At 41.1% G+C, this 16,483-nt stretch overlaps 1 protein-coding gene and 1 pseudogene across 4 annotated transcripts in view; one reads left to right on the top strand and one right to left on the bottom strand.

Moving 5' to 3' along the window:
* The window catches only part of KLHL3 (kelch like family member 3), a 112,825-nt gene that overhangs the window by 74,640 nt on the left and 21,702 nt on the right, over nt 1–16,483 (bottom strand). For all 4 annotated transcript variants that reach the window (XM_025433018.3, XM_049091820.1, XM_025433019.3 and 1 more), the window contains exons 3-4: nt 8,987–9,093; nt 249–370 (exon numbers count right to left, since the gene is read on the bottom strand). In XM_025433018.3, the coding sequence (XP_025288803.1) occupies nt 249–370; nt 8,987–9,093 (229 nt within the window). The remainder of the gene's footprint in view (nt 1–248; nt 371–8,986; nt 9,094–16,483) is intronic.
* LOC118350319 (elongation factor 1-alpha 1-like) lies at nt 9,422–15,712 on the top strand (annotated as a pseudogene).

Below are 16,483 nucleotides of genomic sequence, written 5' to 3' on the forward strand. Positions count from 1 at the left end.
GCCCAAGCTCATTCTGAGGTATCCTGGCTTAGCAGCAAAGAGCATGAGGGCCACTGTCAGGCACGTATGAGTCTGAGGGTCGTTCACCCACCCACATGCCATGTGATGCAGAGCAGGTCACGTAACCTCTTTAGAGCTTTGATTTCCTCTCCAGCTACCCAATGAGTTGTTCTGAAAGTTCCGTGAAATGAGGCTATAAAATGGTGGCCCTAAGTGTGCAATGAGCTACTAGCTCGGGCTGAGTTTACCTGGACGTTCTCCTCGGTCACCTCAATCTCTGCCGTATAGATGTAGTCAATCAGCTTATTCAGCGTCCTCCCATCCACATCCTTGATTTCAATCTTCTTGGCTTTACTCTCGGACATGTCACCTGCAGTCCAAAACAAAACCAAAATGGACACAAACTTGGTGCTTAACTTTCAGTCTCCTGCCCTGTGTTGGCAGCATAAAAGCACCAGGAGGCAGCAGAAGGGATTCAGGCATGGAGGAGAATAAAACAGCTGACATCTAGGTCACACCAACTTTGGGTCTGAAATCATTCGAATTGGTCTGAAGCCAATTCAAAGCATTCCCCCCTCCCATTCTATTGGTTGCCCATTTCCATTCTGATGGCACATCTGTGTGCAGTAACTCATTCAACCAACATTTCCTGTAAACATATACACAGAGGGCCAGGAAAAGTAAATAAGATATATACCTGTCCTCAAGGAGCATGTGGTCTAGCACGGCAGATATATAAAAATACATGAAGTGGTAAGAGCTTCCTTGAGATCTATACAAAGTACCAGTATAACAATAACACAAAGTCACATTTACTGAATGCTGTGGCTAAGCGCTGTGGTAAGCCCTTGGAAGTGGTGCCTCTTTCGATCTTCACAATCACCCACGAGTTTCATTAATATTATCCCCATTTTACAGATGAAGAAAATGAGGCACAAGAGGGTGGAATTTCATTTTGCCCAAAGTCACACATGTAGGAAGGGGCCAGGCAGGGACTGAAACCAGGGAGGAGGACCCTAGAGCCCACACTCATAATCACTACTCTATACTAAATCTCAAGAATGCAGAAGATGGAGCAGCAAATCCTAGGAAGCCATCCTAGTAGGAGGTTACAGTTAAGCTGGGTATTTCCACAGGCAGCAAAGATGAGGGAGCACGAGCTGGATGCAGGAACCTTGTAAATGCAAAAAAGTATCAAAAGGACAAATGTGAGGAACAGTGAGAGGCTGGGATGGGTGACAGCAAGAGGAAGCTGGAGAGGTACCAGGGTTTGCGGAGTCCTGTAAGTCGTGCAAATGACATTGGACTTCATCCTAAGTGTAGCAACACTAAAAGGTTATAAACAGAGAATGATATCAACAGATGGGTATTTTCAAATGAAAGTTTGAATGCAAAAAAAAAAAAAAAAAAAAAAAAAGTTTGAATGCATGGTGGAAGCTGGATCAGAGGCAGGGAAAACAGTTGGGAGGCCCTGATAATAATCCAACAAAGGAAGGACAGAGCCTGTGAACTAGGGCAGCAGTAGCACCACATCTGCTGACCTGAGGCCCCGACCTTTGGTCTGTCCTCTCTAGATGGCACATGGGTTTATTAATAGCCAAGTTCATTCCACAAAAGCTGCTGCTGATTTCAGAAGGAAGAGACAGGCCAGACATGTGTCTTTGTAGATTGAAATAAAGGGCAACTTGACTGCAAGAACAGGGATGCAGAAGCCCTTGTGTGAGTATGAAAACAGAGCCTGGGTAGTTGTTTTCTCTCTGTGGAATGTGGGCAATGGAGCCAAGAAAATAAAGTACAGTACAGTGTGTGGGCTGCAGACGCCCACCTCCAAGTTTCACGGGCTGCACACAATGCCTCCACCAATCCACAATTCCCATCCAAACACAGTCAGAGATGTGAATGAGTCTGCGACAGGGAGGCAAGGGAGGAAAAACACTGTGAACCCTGCCCACTCCCTCCACTGCCGGGTCAGGTAGACCAGAGACCTCCCCCCGTCCCTGCTCTGTCTTCCCTCAGGCTGCTGGTAGAAGCTGGTGAAAAAGTACCAAGGGCCCTGTAGCAGGACAGAGGGATGAAGGGGAAACAGGAAAGGATAGTGGATTTCTACTGCACCCATTAGACAGGCTCTCACCATCTCCCTCTTGAGTTTATTCCAAGACCCATAAATAAAAACACACACCCAAGGAAATCAGTTCAACTCATCTCTTTTAATAGCTATTAAGAAGTTCATCAGTAAGAGTCCAGTTGATAAATATAATGCAAACAATAATTACAGTCAATTCTTTGGTTAAGAACTTGGGCCTTAGAAAAAAAAGACTGAAAGAGGAAACCACCTGAATGCAAGAACCATGAGATTCAGTAGCCCTTATGTGAGTGCGAAATCAGAGCCCAACCTGATGGTTTCTTCTCTGTGGAGTCTGTACCTGAGAGTCATATTAGTCAGTCAGTTTTGTAACTTTGGCTAAACAAGTGCAAACTCCTGGAATTATATGAAAATATAAGTATATATGGGCAAAAGTTGTATATTTCTGGGGAATGAAAGATCATTCCTACTAATCAAATGTACAGCAAACATTAAGACACAGTTTTCTAGATGGTGGAACTTTAGGGGATTTTTTTCCTGCTTCTTTAACCTGACTTTGACGTTTCTAATTTTCTAAATGAAGTGCTTAAGACTTCAATAAGCAAGGAGTGAAAAAAAAACATTGTGAAAGAAAAATCATGGCCTCAAAAACAAAATCTATGTTTTAAGAAAGTTCCCTTACAGGAAGTTGGAAACCTGACACAGACTTGTCAAATCCAATCTTAGTATTTCTTAAGGCTGAGCAGAAATTACTGCACCAAACTAAGGCTTCAGCTTAAAACAGACTCTGAAAGTGGTCACAATAATAGCTACTGCTGTGTGCCAGCACCTCTCTGCTAAGGGTTTACACACATTGTTTCATTCGATCCTTGTAACAACCCCAGGAGGTAGGTACTATTTCCATTTTACAAATTACAGAACTGGCATTTCAAAAGGTATTTGCATATAGCCAGTGAGAGACAGGGCTGGTATTTGCATCTTGGCTTAACTATAGACCGCATTTCATTTCTCATAAATCCCTGTGTAATTTAAACCTAACCCTAACTAATGACCTTGATAAAAGTATTCCCAAACAAGGCTTTGATCCAAATTCTGAGGACAACTTAGTACATAAGACCCAGGCAAACAAGAACCAAGAGGGATGAGATCTTATCAAGGTTATGTGTCAAAATATCCTCAACACCTAACAAAGTGCTTGGCATATAACAAGCCCTTAAAAATTACTTGTTGGAGGGGGGAAAAAGGGGGGAAGAAAAGGGGCTTCCTCTTGGTATCTCATAATTCTAAGGACTCCAGTAATTCCTGAGGGGCAGAAGCCAAAAAAGGCTTTGTCATTCTTGCTCCTTTCCTCACTTCTACTACTCTGACAACATATTTCCAGAAAACAAAACATGAGCCCTATTCGTCCTTCCATCTTCAAGGTCAACCCAAGAGCCCTTTTCCTCTGTTTTTCCCTAGAGGCCCAGCCCAGCCAGCTCACATTTGAACTTTCAGAAAATGTTAGGTGCACATCCTTTTAATCCCTTCCATGTCTGTTTGTCATCAGTATCATGCATGACTGTTCTTCCAAAAAGAACATGATTCAATCAAGGGCAGATATTCGTTCATTCATTCATTCATTCACCCGCTCATTCATTCACTCATTCATTCAACAACCATGTATCAAAAGTCCCTGTGTGCCAAGCACTGTGGTAGGCCAGAAGACACCAAGATGAGTAAGTTATGGCCCTGCCTTCATGGAGCTCAGTCCAACGGAGAGAGAAACAAGTAAACCAACAATTACAAAGTATGTTAAATACTAGAAAAGAGGGCTCAGCTTAAAGCGTTCTTAAGCAGGGACTCCTGTACCCTGAACTGTATGCATAACGATGACCACACAGGAACTCATAAATGCTTTTTAGAGGACAGACTCCATTGTTTTTATCAGACTGATTCATGATGGTTAAGAACTGCTGATCTAAAAATGAGATCTGGAGAAGGAGTCATAGTTACTCAGAAGAGAAGTTGAGTATGAGGAAGAATATATATTCCAGGCAAAGAGGTAAGAAAGAACACGACCTGTTCTAGGTCCCTAAGAGGTTGAGTCTGGCAGAAGCACAGAGTGCAGAGGGAGGAACAGGGAGACAAGACTGGAAATATAAGCAGGATCTAGACCACCAGATGGCCTCATGGGCCATGCCAAGGAGTTCAGACTTCATCCTGAGAGCAGTGGAAAGCCCCTGACAGACTTTAAGAAGCTAAGGGATCCATCATATTGATATTTTGGAAAGTTGCTATAGCTACAGTGTAGAGAATGGCTGAGAGTGAACAAAGAAAACAGGAGGCAGGTTGACCAATTCAAAGGCTACCGCAGGAAATTAGGTGAGAGATGATGGTGGCATGGACTAAAGGACTAGGTCTTAAAGTTCTTTAAAGCCTCAGGCTGTACCTTAGGACCTTGTACATAGACATCTATGGGAAACAGAGAGCCCAGGACAGCAAGCAATCCCATACTTCCATCAGGCCAAGTGATGATGGGCGTTCATACCCTGAGCCCACGTATTCTTTTTTTTTTTAAGATTTATTTATTTATTTATTTATTGAGAGACACAGAGAGAGAGAAGCAGAGACACAGGCAGAGGGAGAAGCAGGCTCCATGCAGGGAGCCTGGCGTGGGACTCAATTTTGGGTCTCCAGGATCAGGCCCTGGGCTAAAGGTGGCACTAAATCGCTAAGCCACTGGGGCTGCCCCCACATATTCTTTAACACTTGGTTCCTTTACCACCATATGATGGGGTTGTTTTGTTTTGTTTTGTTTTTTAGAGATTTATTTATTTACTCACTTATTTATGATAGACACAGAGAGACAGAGAGAGGCAGAGACACAGGCAGAGGGAGAAGCAGGCTCCATGCTGGGAGCCCAATGAGGGACACGATCCCAGGACTCCAGGATCGCGCCCTGGGCCAAAGGCAGGCACCAAACAGCTGAGCCACCCAGAGATCCCCGATGGGGTTGTTTTTAATGTACCTGGATGACACGTAGGGACCCATATGGAGTATAAATACTCTAGTACACAGAACCCATAGTGAAGGGCATGACAAAGAAGACAAAAACTGACTTAGCTATTGGGGTAAAATTAGCTTCCTTGGGGATGGAGGTGCTACATAGGGGAGGGAGCAGGGGAATCTAAGGTAATCCATATTCACAGGACAAAGATGGGTGGAACACAGCCTTGCTGGCCTCTACAGTGGCTGTGCTAAAGGAATGCTGCATGTTACTGATGGCCCATCCCAGATCTTCTCACAAGCTGGCTGCCTCCTGACACTCTCCTGTGGGTACTCAGATCTGTTTCACATTCTTCCATGTTATTCTGGGCAGGACATGGTCAAGGAACAGGGTGATATCTGGGGCACTTGGGCAATATGAACTCAGGACAAAAAAAAAAAAAAATGTGTTAAGCCTGAGTAAAAAGATTGTAATCACATCATTCAAGTCAGAAGAATGTCACGAGTATTTCCTTTTCATTTTGGCCTTAAACATGCTGAGAGAAATGGATTGAACAAGAGTCAGCTGGGCCTTTTCATGACTAAGTTTATGGATTTTGAAGCTGAACCTGATCATCAGAACAAAATTTTACAATGTTATTTTTTGTTTGTATCTCTTCACCAAGGTTTAAGCAAAACCAAGGAGCCTCAAAAAATACACATCTCATATATTGTTGATTGAAGTATAAGCTAGTACAGCTGTTCAAAACACTTTGGATTTTTGGCATGTGCCTCACAAGTCTTTAAAGTGTGCATGCCTTTATTCTAGGGATCTATTCTAAGGAAATAATCATAAGGTAAATAAGATTAAGAGGCAAAGATTCCCATTACAGTATCACTTATAATAGCAAAATATTAGAAAGAATTGTTTTCTAACCAAAAATGAAATTGATTTTCAATTAGGATATATACAACGGAATCTTATGAACCCATTAAAATGATGATGTAGAAGTGATTTCACTGATGTGAAAATATATTGACCATATAGTGCTGGTTTAATTAAGCAAATTTTCTTTTTTTTTTTTTTTCAATTAAGCAAATTTTCTTTGAGCACCTACCACTTGGAAGATCATGCTAGTCAGTGGGGAAACAGTGGTGAATTCAGGTATAGTTCCTAACTGACTGACAAGAACAATCAGATATTGAAGAAGTAATAAGATAAGCAATAATACTAAAGACAAGCATAAAGTATCACAAGAGTAAATAACAAAAGAATTTAACTTAATCCAAGGGGGTCATGGGAAAGCTTACCTGAGGAAGCACTGCTTAAGTGGTAATGAAAGATGAATAGGAGTTAGGCAAGGAATCAGGGGGGAGAACATTCCAGGGTGATGAATAGCAATTTTTTTTTCAAGTATACACCTTACATCAACTATGTATACACAAAATGAATTAATTTATATTAAAAATTTATTTTGTATTTGTATATATTCACAAGTATAAAGTCTGAAAGGATATAAACCATAATCTATATGTTATAGTACATGTGGGGGGGTTATTTTTGTTTTTTGGCTTGTCCACATCTTTCTAAAAATTTTTTTTTTCCCCTGCAGTGAACCTATGTGAGTAGTATTCAGATAGATAGATGGATGGGTGGGTATAGAGACAGAGAGATGGCTGGCTGGCTGGCTAGAAGGATGGCTGGATGGGCAGTAATCAGAATCAATGGAAGATCTGAGCTAGGCATCACATTAGATTGTGTTCTTTTTGTTTTTTTCCCCCCTTCAATGACTAGAATCTAAGATCTGCTCCAGAAGCATCTTTTCTCTTTGCAGAATCACCTTGTTTTTGGTTAGGCACTTCCACTCCCCAGAGGCAAATTCATTAGCAACTAGTAGAGCCACAACTACAATTCCAGATAGATTTTCTCTCTCAACACTGGATTTTCAAAACCACACACACACAGAAGAATGACTGGCAGAGCTACTTAGTGAAGCTGTAACTAAATAATTACTGCAAACAAAATGAATTATTTTAAAGACAGAGAGATGGATGGGAAAGAGGGAAACAAATAAAAACCTTAGTATTAGAGTGAAACTACTCCAGAGAGGATATAGCTCAAAACTTCCAGGCAATCAGGACGTCTGGGTGGCTCAGTGGTTGGGGGTCTGCCTTTGGCTCAGGGTGTGATCTTGGGGTCCTGGATCGTGTCTGCATCGGGGTCCCCGAAGGGAGCCTGCTTCTCCCTCTGCCCATGTCTCTACCTCTCTCTCTGTGTCTCAAATAAATAAATAAATAAATAAATAAATAAATAAAATCTTTAAAAAGAAAAGAAAAAAAAAACTTCTGGTAATAAAATGAGCCGATTTTCTAAGACATTTTCCAGGCTACTAATTCCCAGCCAAGGGCTCACAGAGAGATAAGAGTGGCTTGGTCCACTTAGCAGAGGCAGGCACAGCTTCAAGTTGAAACCAGCTCCTTTACATGATGAGCCAAGAGGGAGCCACAGGTGAGGAACTCTCAAAACACAAGTGTTAAGTCATCCCCAACTAGAACCACTCTTGCCCAGGAGAGGCCACGCGCCATATAAAGAAAAGGTAAGATCCTATGTGGCAAAAATTGGGCGCCTATACTCACCCATTCCTAACAAGCCCACATTCATTCTTTCAGATTTCACTTACTTACTGTCTCCTAAACACCACACCCTGTGGTTGGCTCTGAGGATTCAACAGTGACAAGATGTAGTCCTCAAATGCCCAATGCTCACAATCCACTGTGAAGACATTTCATTCATTCATTTGAAAAAAAACATCTGACTCCTACTGTGTACCAGATGTTTAGGGTATGGTAGCAAACAAGCCTAACAACAGCCCCTGTCTTCATGGAGTTTACAGTCTATTGAGGAGAGAAAGATAAAGAACACGTTGACAACCAACAACAGGATTTTAAGACAGGGATAGACATTATAAAAAATATATATTGGGGAACTGTGGCAGGGGTGGTCAGAGGAGGCCTCTCAGAGGAGACACCTAAGCTATAAACTGCAGAATGAGAAGCAGCTGATACACCAGATGCCAGAGCACAGGGCACAGCAGATACCAACAAACAGACAAGAACAGGGAGTGATAGTAACCACACTCAGAAGCAGCACTGGGTACTTGGTGAATATGGGGAAGGGACATACCTGACCCAGTCTGAGGGTCTCACCCAGCCCATCTGGCCTTCAGTTAGCAGTGATTTATAGAACAGGGGAGATGCTGTGAAGTAGTGAAGACAGGATACTCCACCCACAGGTTTCAAGGAATTCAGTCTGCCATGTGAACTAGTTGGACAAGGCTATTTGGCATGTACAGGAAACAGGGACTCTCTAGAAAGCTAGTAAAGGTGATGAAACCAAATGCCAGATGGTGAAAATTTATGTCTTATTCTCCCCTCCAAGCCCCACCATCACTTGTCCCAAATCTCTTGCACACACCTGTAAAAGCTCAAGGAGGTTCATAGACCTTGCCTGGTAGGACTGGGTAGGGAAGGACAAGCTAGTCCAGCATGGGGCCAGGTATCAAGAAGCCAAGTTCCACTCATTTACTATGTGACCTGGGGCAACTCCCTTCCCTTTTCTAAGCCTCAGTGTCTCCCATCTGCAAAATGAAAGATCAGAGGCCTGGGGATGAATCCAAAAGCCTACACTTCTAAAATCTCCCTCATGTGACTATGATGCATGCTGATGTCTGAGAACTAATAACCTCTATGATTCTACCTCTTTTTTCCCTCATGGTGGACAAAGGGCTGCAGACAAGGCTGGTTGCATCAAATCCTCCGAGGTGCAAAACTGAGTATCTAGGATACAGAAGCTTCTCATAGTGACTGTCACAGCATTCTCTTCCCCTCATGCCACCACCCAAAATATTCTCTCAGTGGGGCTGCAGCCCCTCACCATACCTGTGAACATCGCACAGAAGTAGGGGCTGCAGGCTGCCAGGACCACACGATGGGCTTCTATCTCGACATCTTCGGCCACAATCATCACATCACATAACAGCTGTTTACTGTAAAACACCAGTGAAGAGACAGCATGGGTCACAGCACCAATGCTCACCCCCAGCCATACAAGGATATATTTTTCTTCCACCCAGATTCCACGCTGCCATCATACAAGGCTGTCATGGACATTTGCCGTACCCTGAGTGAAGCAGGGGTATGAACTCAACTTTTCCACGTCCCTGATAAGCCTGGCAGTCATGCTTTCCTAAGGCACACAGAGAGATGCAACTATTCTCTAGCTGCAAATCCAGGCCTCCTTCATTTGTCTTCATATTTCTGCTTCTCAACCCCATCACCTCTGACTGAGACAGGGGGACAGCAGCTCAGAGAGCAATGGGGAAAGCCTGGGGCTGTCTGAGTGACTGGCTGAATGCCAAGGAGCATGAGCATGCCGGTGAGGTGTGCCACCAGTAAGAACAAGTATTAACAATTCCCCCAAGGGATTCAGTACCTATGAAATACTGGTAAGAGGCCAGCCAGGTCTGGAGGACTCAAGTATTAATCTTCCCACCCAGATTTAACATTATTGCCAAGAAGGCTAGTCCTGAAGACCCTGTGCAAGCTCCAATCTTTGCAATTATTAAGGATACTATAACTACTCATCATCCCCACAACACTGTGAACTCTGAAAGGGAATTGTTTACTGTTACAGTCTAAACACTTGGTTGCAACCTAGCCTATAGAAAGCCCTAAATTTTTACTAAATAAATGAATAAACTTTGAAATGGGATCAATACACACTCACAGATAGAATGAATATTAAACTACTTTAAAAGAATCAAAGGGTGCCATAAGACCATGTCAGTCCATGAATGTTTCCTCCACCAGCCTTCCCATAGTAAACATTTATTAAGTTCTATGGGCTAGGCACTGTTCTAAGCACTTTTTTAATTAAGCCTTTTATTTCCCGGCACCTGGATGGCTCAGTGGTTGAGGGGTCCTGGGATCAAGTCCCACATCAGGCTCCCCACATGGAGTCTGCTTCTCCCTCTGCCTCATGAATAAATAAAAAAATAAAATTAAAAAGTAAACCTCTTATTTCACTTATTCCTCTCTAAAGCCCCATGAAGTTGAGTTATTGCTATGTTCTATGTTACAAAAAAAGGGAACTGAGGCCCAAAGAAGTAACATAACTTTCTCAAGGTCATATAAGAAGGGAGTAGTGGAAACAGGGAGCTAAGCCCCAGAACCCACTGATGGTAACCTGGTCACCACTAATTCCTCCTTCAGACTGAAGCGCTAGTGGTGGAAGGGAAGACAGTAAGGGGACAAGCACACGTCACCTGTGATCTCCTGGCAGTGGTTACTCAGCACCCTACGCTACACTGAGAAGTCTGAGTCATGGTTGGTTTCCATGTGACAGCAATGAGATGAATATAATGAGCCTGCCAGGATGGAATGATGGAAGTGAAGCTACATATCTGCCATCCCTGGTGTTGCATAGTAAACCTTTGCCAACTATTCAGACATTAAGTCCAAGACCACTTATCAGAGAAAGAGAATCCTAAGGCCTGAGAAGCCTGGAGCTATAAATGCCCTTGGAGATCATCTGGTCTATGAAGTTTAGAGAGGTGGTCCAAAGCCACAGAAAGCTGAGTCCTGAATCTAGTTCTGACTCTGTATATACTATTATAATGCCTCATGATTGGCTGACACCTAGAAAGGGAAAGAAAAAAAAAGCCAGAAGATAAGTTAGCCCCAAAATAGAAAGGTGAATAGAATACAGAATAAAGTCCCTGTGAGGGGGCTTCTGTGAAGGGTGAGACCTCTAAGCAGCAAGAGGCAAAACGTGGATATGAGACCTCACCCTACAGTAGAAGGCAAACCTACATACAAATTCTACCAGAATAAACGAGCTCAACTGGGAAGAGAACTGGCTCTGCCCCTAACTGGCAATGAGAACATAGACAAACAATCCCATCACAGCGTTCTCATCTTTCTTAGTAGGACATCTGTCATAGGGACCAAGTAAGATTGCAGATAGCACCTGAAAACAGGCTAGCTTTTAAGCTGGACAATATTTATTGTAAAAATTGTATGCCCAACAATTTCACTTCACTTTCATTAAAGATTTTAGGGAGAAAATGGAGTTCTCTTGTCACTACCATTTAAAAGGATAAGTAATTTTTCAACTATATTTCAATTAAAAAATAGAATGACTAATCAAAAAAAGTACGACGTTGTTGTTGTATTCAATATTTTAATAAAGAAAAGTAAAACAGATGTGTCAGAAATACTGAGCAAAAGCTGAGCCAGGTACTGAAAAGGGAAATGTCAGAGTGGGATATCTTGCATAAATGCAGAGGAGCTAATAGTTCATAAACAAATGGGAAAAAGACAAGAAGGTATGAGCAATAGTCAAGCAAATGGATGAGAGCAGTTCTGATGGGCTGGAAATATATCTAAAGGCTAGAAAAATTCTAACCTAGGAAAGTGACCAAGACAAACTAGCCAAAAACTCAGTGTAGGTTTTCCTTGGGAATGGTAAAGCCTATCTGCACACAGGAGACATCACTGTGTATCCACTCTGTCTGGAAAAGAGAAGCAGTCACTCTAAAGCACTGTATGGTTCACCAGCATCTCTAATTCCATTTATCAGAAATACTACAGGATTCTTTTTTCTGACCAGTCTACTACTCCAAAGAAGAATTTCAAGAGGAGAAAAGCAGGGCTATACACTTTGTGATAGCTGTTAGGAAGGCACTCAAGTCCTGGAATCAAAGTGACCAGGGTTCAGGTCCCCCAAGTATCAGAATGCAGATGTGTTATAAACAAGATAATGAATAGTGCTAGTAGTAAGCATTCAGTAAATGTTAGCATTTCTTTTTCTTTTCCACAAAGTACTTCATTTAAGATTAGCAGTTAAGTTGACCTTGTTAAGGTTAAATTTGAGCTGCATATTAGACATCCAAGCAGGGTTTATCAGGTAGGGAAGTGAATACACGAGTCTTAATTTCAAAGGTGGGAGATGGTTAAGAGTTTCGAGGGAAGAGAAAGAACCAGCTAAAGAAATGAAAAAGTAGCCAGTGAGACAGGAGGAAAACCAAAAAAAGTGTGGCGTCCATGAAGCCAAGTGAAGAGAGGGCTACAAAAAGCAAGGAATAATTAATTATACCAAGTACTGCTGATAAATAAGACTAAGGTGGCTAACCAGGCTAATTAAGCAAGAAAATGAAATAGAACATGAAAATGAAAGACATGCAAATTGAAAAGGAAGAAATAAAACTATCTCTATTCATAGATGACATGATCTCCCATATAGAAAATCCTATAATAAATCCGCTTAAAAAAATTAAAACAAAAAATGAGTTTAAGAAGGTTGCAGAATATAAGTACCAATATGCAAAATCAACTATATTTCTTACACACACAATGAACAACCAAAAAATGATATTAAGAAAAATTCCATTTACAATAGCATCAAAAAGAATAAATATTTAAGAATAAACGTAACAAAAGAAGTGCAAAACCTATTCTTTAAAACTATTAGACACAGTTCAAAGAAATTAAAGAAGACTAGACCTCCAGTGTTTATGGATTGAAACACTTATTGTCCTTAAGATGGCAATACTCCTCCAAATTGTTCTATAGATGCAACACAGTTTCTATGAAATTCCCAGCTGGCTTCTTTGCAGAAATTGACAAGCTGAACTTAAAATGTATGTGGCAATCAATGCAAGGGATGCAGAATGGTCAAAACAATTTTGAAAAAAGAACCAAGTCCGTGAAGGACTCCTGTTTCCCAATTTCAACACTTACTACAAAAGCTAAAGACAGCATAGTAATAATATAAGGATAAATATATAGATCAATAGAATAGAACTGAGAATCCAGAAATAAACCCTCATATTTACAGTCAATTCATTTTTAGAATTTTTTATTTATTTTTTAAATGTTTACTATCGATATGTAGTTGACAAATAATGTTATAGTAGTTTCAGGAATACAGCATAGTGACTCAAGAATTCTACAAATTACATGATGCTCACCATGATCAGTGTAGCTACCTACCATCTATAACCATGCCACATTACTACAATATTAATAACTTTGTTCCCTATGCTGTACCTTTCATCTCCATTATTTATCTACTTTAGAAATGGAAGTTTGTACCTCTTAATTCCTTTACCTATTTCATCCATTCCCCCACTTCCCTCTCCTCTGGCAACCACCAGTTTGTTCCCTGTATTTACGAGCCTGTGTCTGTTTTTTTTCTTTGGTTCATTCATGTTCTTTTTAGATTCCACATGTAAGTGAAATAATTTGGTAGTTGGCTTTCTCTGTCTAACTTATTTCACTCAGCATAATACCTTCTAGTTTTATCCATGCTGTCACAAATGGCATCTCTCTTAGATGTCTGAGTAATAATCCATTTTATACACAGACACACACACATACATACACACAAACTCCCATTCTTTGTCATCCATTCATCTATCAATGGACACTTAGGTCATTTCCATATCTTGGCTATTGTAAATATTGTTGGAATAAAAACAGGGGTGCATATATCTTTTCCAATTAGTGTTTTCATTTCTTTGGGTAAGTACCCAGTAGTGGAATCACTGGATTATATGGTATTTCTATTTTCAATGTTTTGAGGAAACTCCACACCGCTTTCCACAGTGGTAGCATCAATTTCTATTCCCGTCAACAGCGAACGAGGGTTCCTTTTCTCCACATCCTCACCAGTACAGAAATGGCCAATGATCATATAAAAAGATGCTCAACATCATTAATGATCAGAGAAAAATACAATTCAAAAACCACAATGAATTATCACCTCACAGACACCAGGATGGCTATAATAAAAAACACAGAAAATAACAAATGTTGCCAAGGATATAAAGAAACTGAAACCTTCATATACTGCTGGTAGAAACATAAAGTGGTGCAGTGCTTTGGAAAACAGTGTGGCAGTTCCTCCACAAGTTAAACATGCAGTTACCATATGATCCAGCCACCCACTCCTAGGTATATATCAAAAAGAAATGAAAACATGCATCCACACAAAAATGTGTATGTGAATGTTCATAGTAGCATTATTCATTATTCATAACAGCCTCAAATGTGGTATATCCATACAATGCAATATTATGCAATAATAAAAAGGAATGAAATACTGAGGCACACTACAACATGGGTGAGACTTGAAAACACCATGCTGAGAAAGAAGTCACAAAAGCTTTTTCGCAGTGGGTTTGCCACCAGAACACAAGTGTTGTGAAAATCACCTCTAAACCTAAACAAAAATAGGAAAGGAAAAAACTACCAATATAATCGTCATTTGACACAAAGTCGGGCAAGTTCATCACTCCTGGTCATCTGATGTACAAATGTGGATGGATTGACAAACAAACTACTGAAAGATTTGAAGAGGAGGCTGGTGAGACAGGAAAGGGCTCCTTCAAGTATGCCAGCATCATATATAAACTGAAAGCTGAACATGAATGTGGTATAACCACCGATAACTTCCTGTGGAAATTTGAGACCGGTGTATGTTATGTGACCATCAGTGATGCCCCAGGACACAGAGACACTATGAAAAATCTGATTAGAGGCACATCTCAGACTGACTGTGTTGTCCTGATTGTTGCTGCTGGTGGTGGTGAATTTGAAGCAGGTATCTCCAAGAATGGGCAGACCTGTGAGCATGTCCTTCTGGCTTACACACTGAGTGCAAAACAACTAATTGTTGGTATTAACAAAACGGGTTCCATTGAGCCACTCTACAGTCAGAAGAGATACAAGGAAATTGTTAATGAAGTCAGCACCTACATTACGAAAATTGGCTACACCCCCAACACAGTGGTAGCATTTGTGCCAATTTCTGGTTGGAATGGTGACAACATGCTGGAGCCAAGTGCTAACATGCTTTGGTCAAGGGCTGGAAAGTCACCGGTAAAGATGAGCATGACAGTGGAACCACACTGCCTGAAGCAATGGATTGCATTCTGCCACTAACTCATCCAACTGACAAACCCTTGCGTCTGCCTCTCCAGGACAGCTACAAAATTAGTGGTATTGGTACTGTCCCTGGGGGCCCAGTGGAGACTGGTGTTCTTAAACCTGGCATGGTGATCATCATTGCTCCAGTAAATGTTACAACTGAAGTAAAGTCTGTTGAAAAGCATCAAGAAGCTTTCAGTGTGGCTCTTTTGGGGGACAACGTGGACTTCAGTGTCAAGAACATACCTGTCAAAAATGTTTGTTGTGCAATGTGGCTGGTGATGGCAAAAATGACCAACCATTGGAAGCAGCTGGCTTTATGGCTCAGGTGATTATCCTGAACCATCCAGGCCAGATCAGTGCTGTGTATGCACTGGTGCTGGATTGTCACACAGTTGCCATTGTTTCCAAGCTGAAGGAGAAGAGAGATCATCATTCTGGAAAAAAGCTGGAAGATGGTCCCAAATACCTGAAATCTGGTGACGCTGCTATCACTGATATGGTCCCTGGCCAGCCTACGTGTGTTGAGAGCTTCTCTGACTATTGTTCTAAGGGCCATCGTGCTGTTCACAACATGAAACAGTTGCTACGGGTGTCATCAAAGCAGTGGACAAGAAGGTAGCTGGAGTTGGCAAGGTCACTACATTTGCCCAGAGACCTCAGAAGGTCAGATGAATATTAACCCTATTATCTGCCAGACCAGTGTTAATCAGTGGTGACGGAACCGTCTCAGAACTGTTTGTGTCAACTGGCCATTTATGTTTAATAGTAAAAGACTGGTTAATGATAACAATACATTGTAAAACCTTTGGAAGGAAAGAATGTCTTGTGAACCAATTGTTTTGTGTGTGTGGCAGTTTTAAGTTATTCATTTTTAAAATCAGTACTTTTTAATGGAAACAACTTGACCAAAAATCTGTCACAGAATTTTGAGGCCCATCAAAACAAAAGTTTAATGAGAAAAAAAAAGTCATGAAAGACATATTACATAATTCCAAAATAAGCAAATCAATAGACAAAAAGTGGATTAATGGTGGGGAGATAGGGAGAATAGTGGGATTATAGCTAAAGTGTACAGGATTTTTTTGGAGGGGATGATGGAAACGTTCTAAAATCAACTGTGAGTTGTACTACTCTGTGAATATACTTAAAGCCATTAAACTGACACTTTATTTTTTTTTAACTGACACTTTAAATGGGTCATATTGTATGGCATATGAATTACATCTTAATAAAGCTGTTACTAAAAAAAGAAAAACCGAAAGCAATGTGCTAAGATGGCTCATTACTAATAATACAGGCATAGTGGCAGATCATCTTTTAAAAAAAAAAAAAAGGATGAGGGCAGAGAACTGTTCGCGATGCCTAAAAGTGTCAGTGAGACAGAGAGACTGTCTCTCCTTTTCAGGAATGAACTGGGATGCTAGTCCAAAAAGAACCATATCC

This window comes from Canis lupus, chromosome 11 (assembly GCF_003254725.2).
Source record: "Canis lupus dingo isolate Sandy chromosome 11, ASM325472v2, whole genome shotgun sequence".
Classification (NCBI taxonomy): domain Eukaryota; kingdom Metazoa; phylum Chordata; class Mammalia; order Carnivora; family Canidae; genus Canis; species Canis lupus.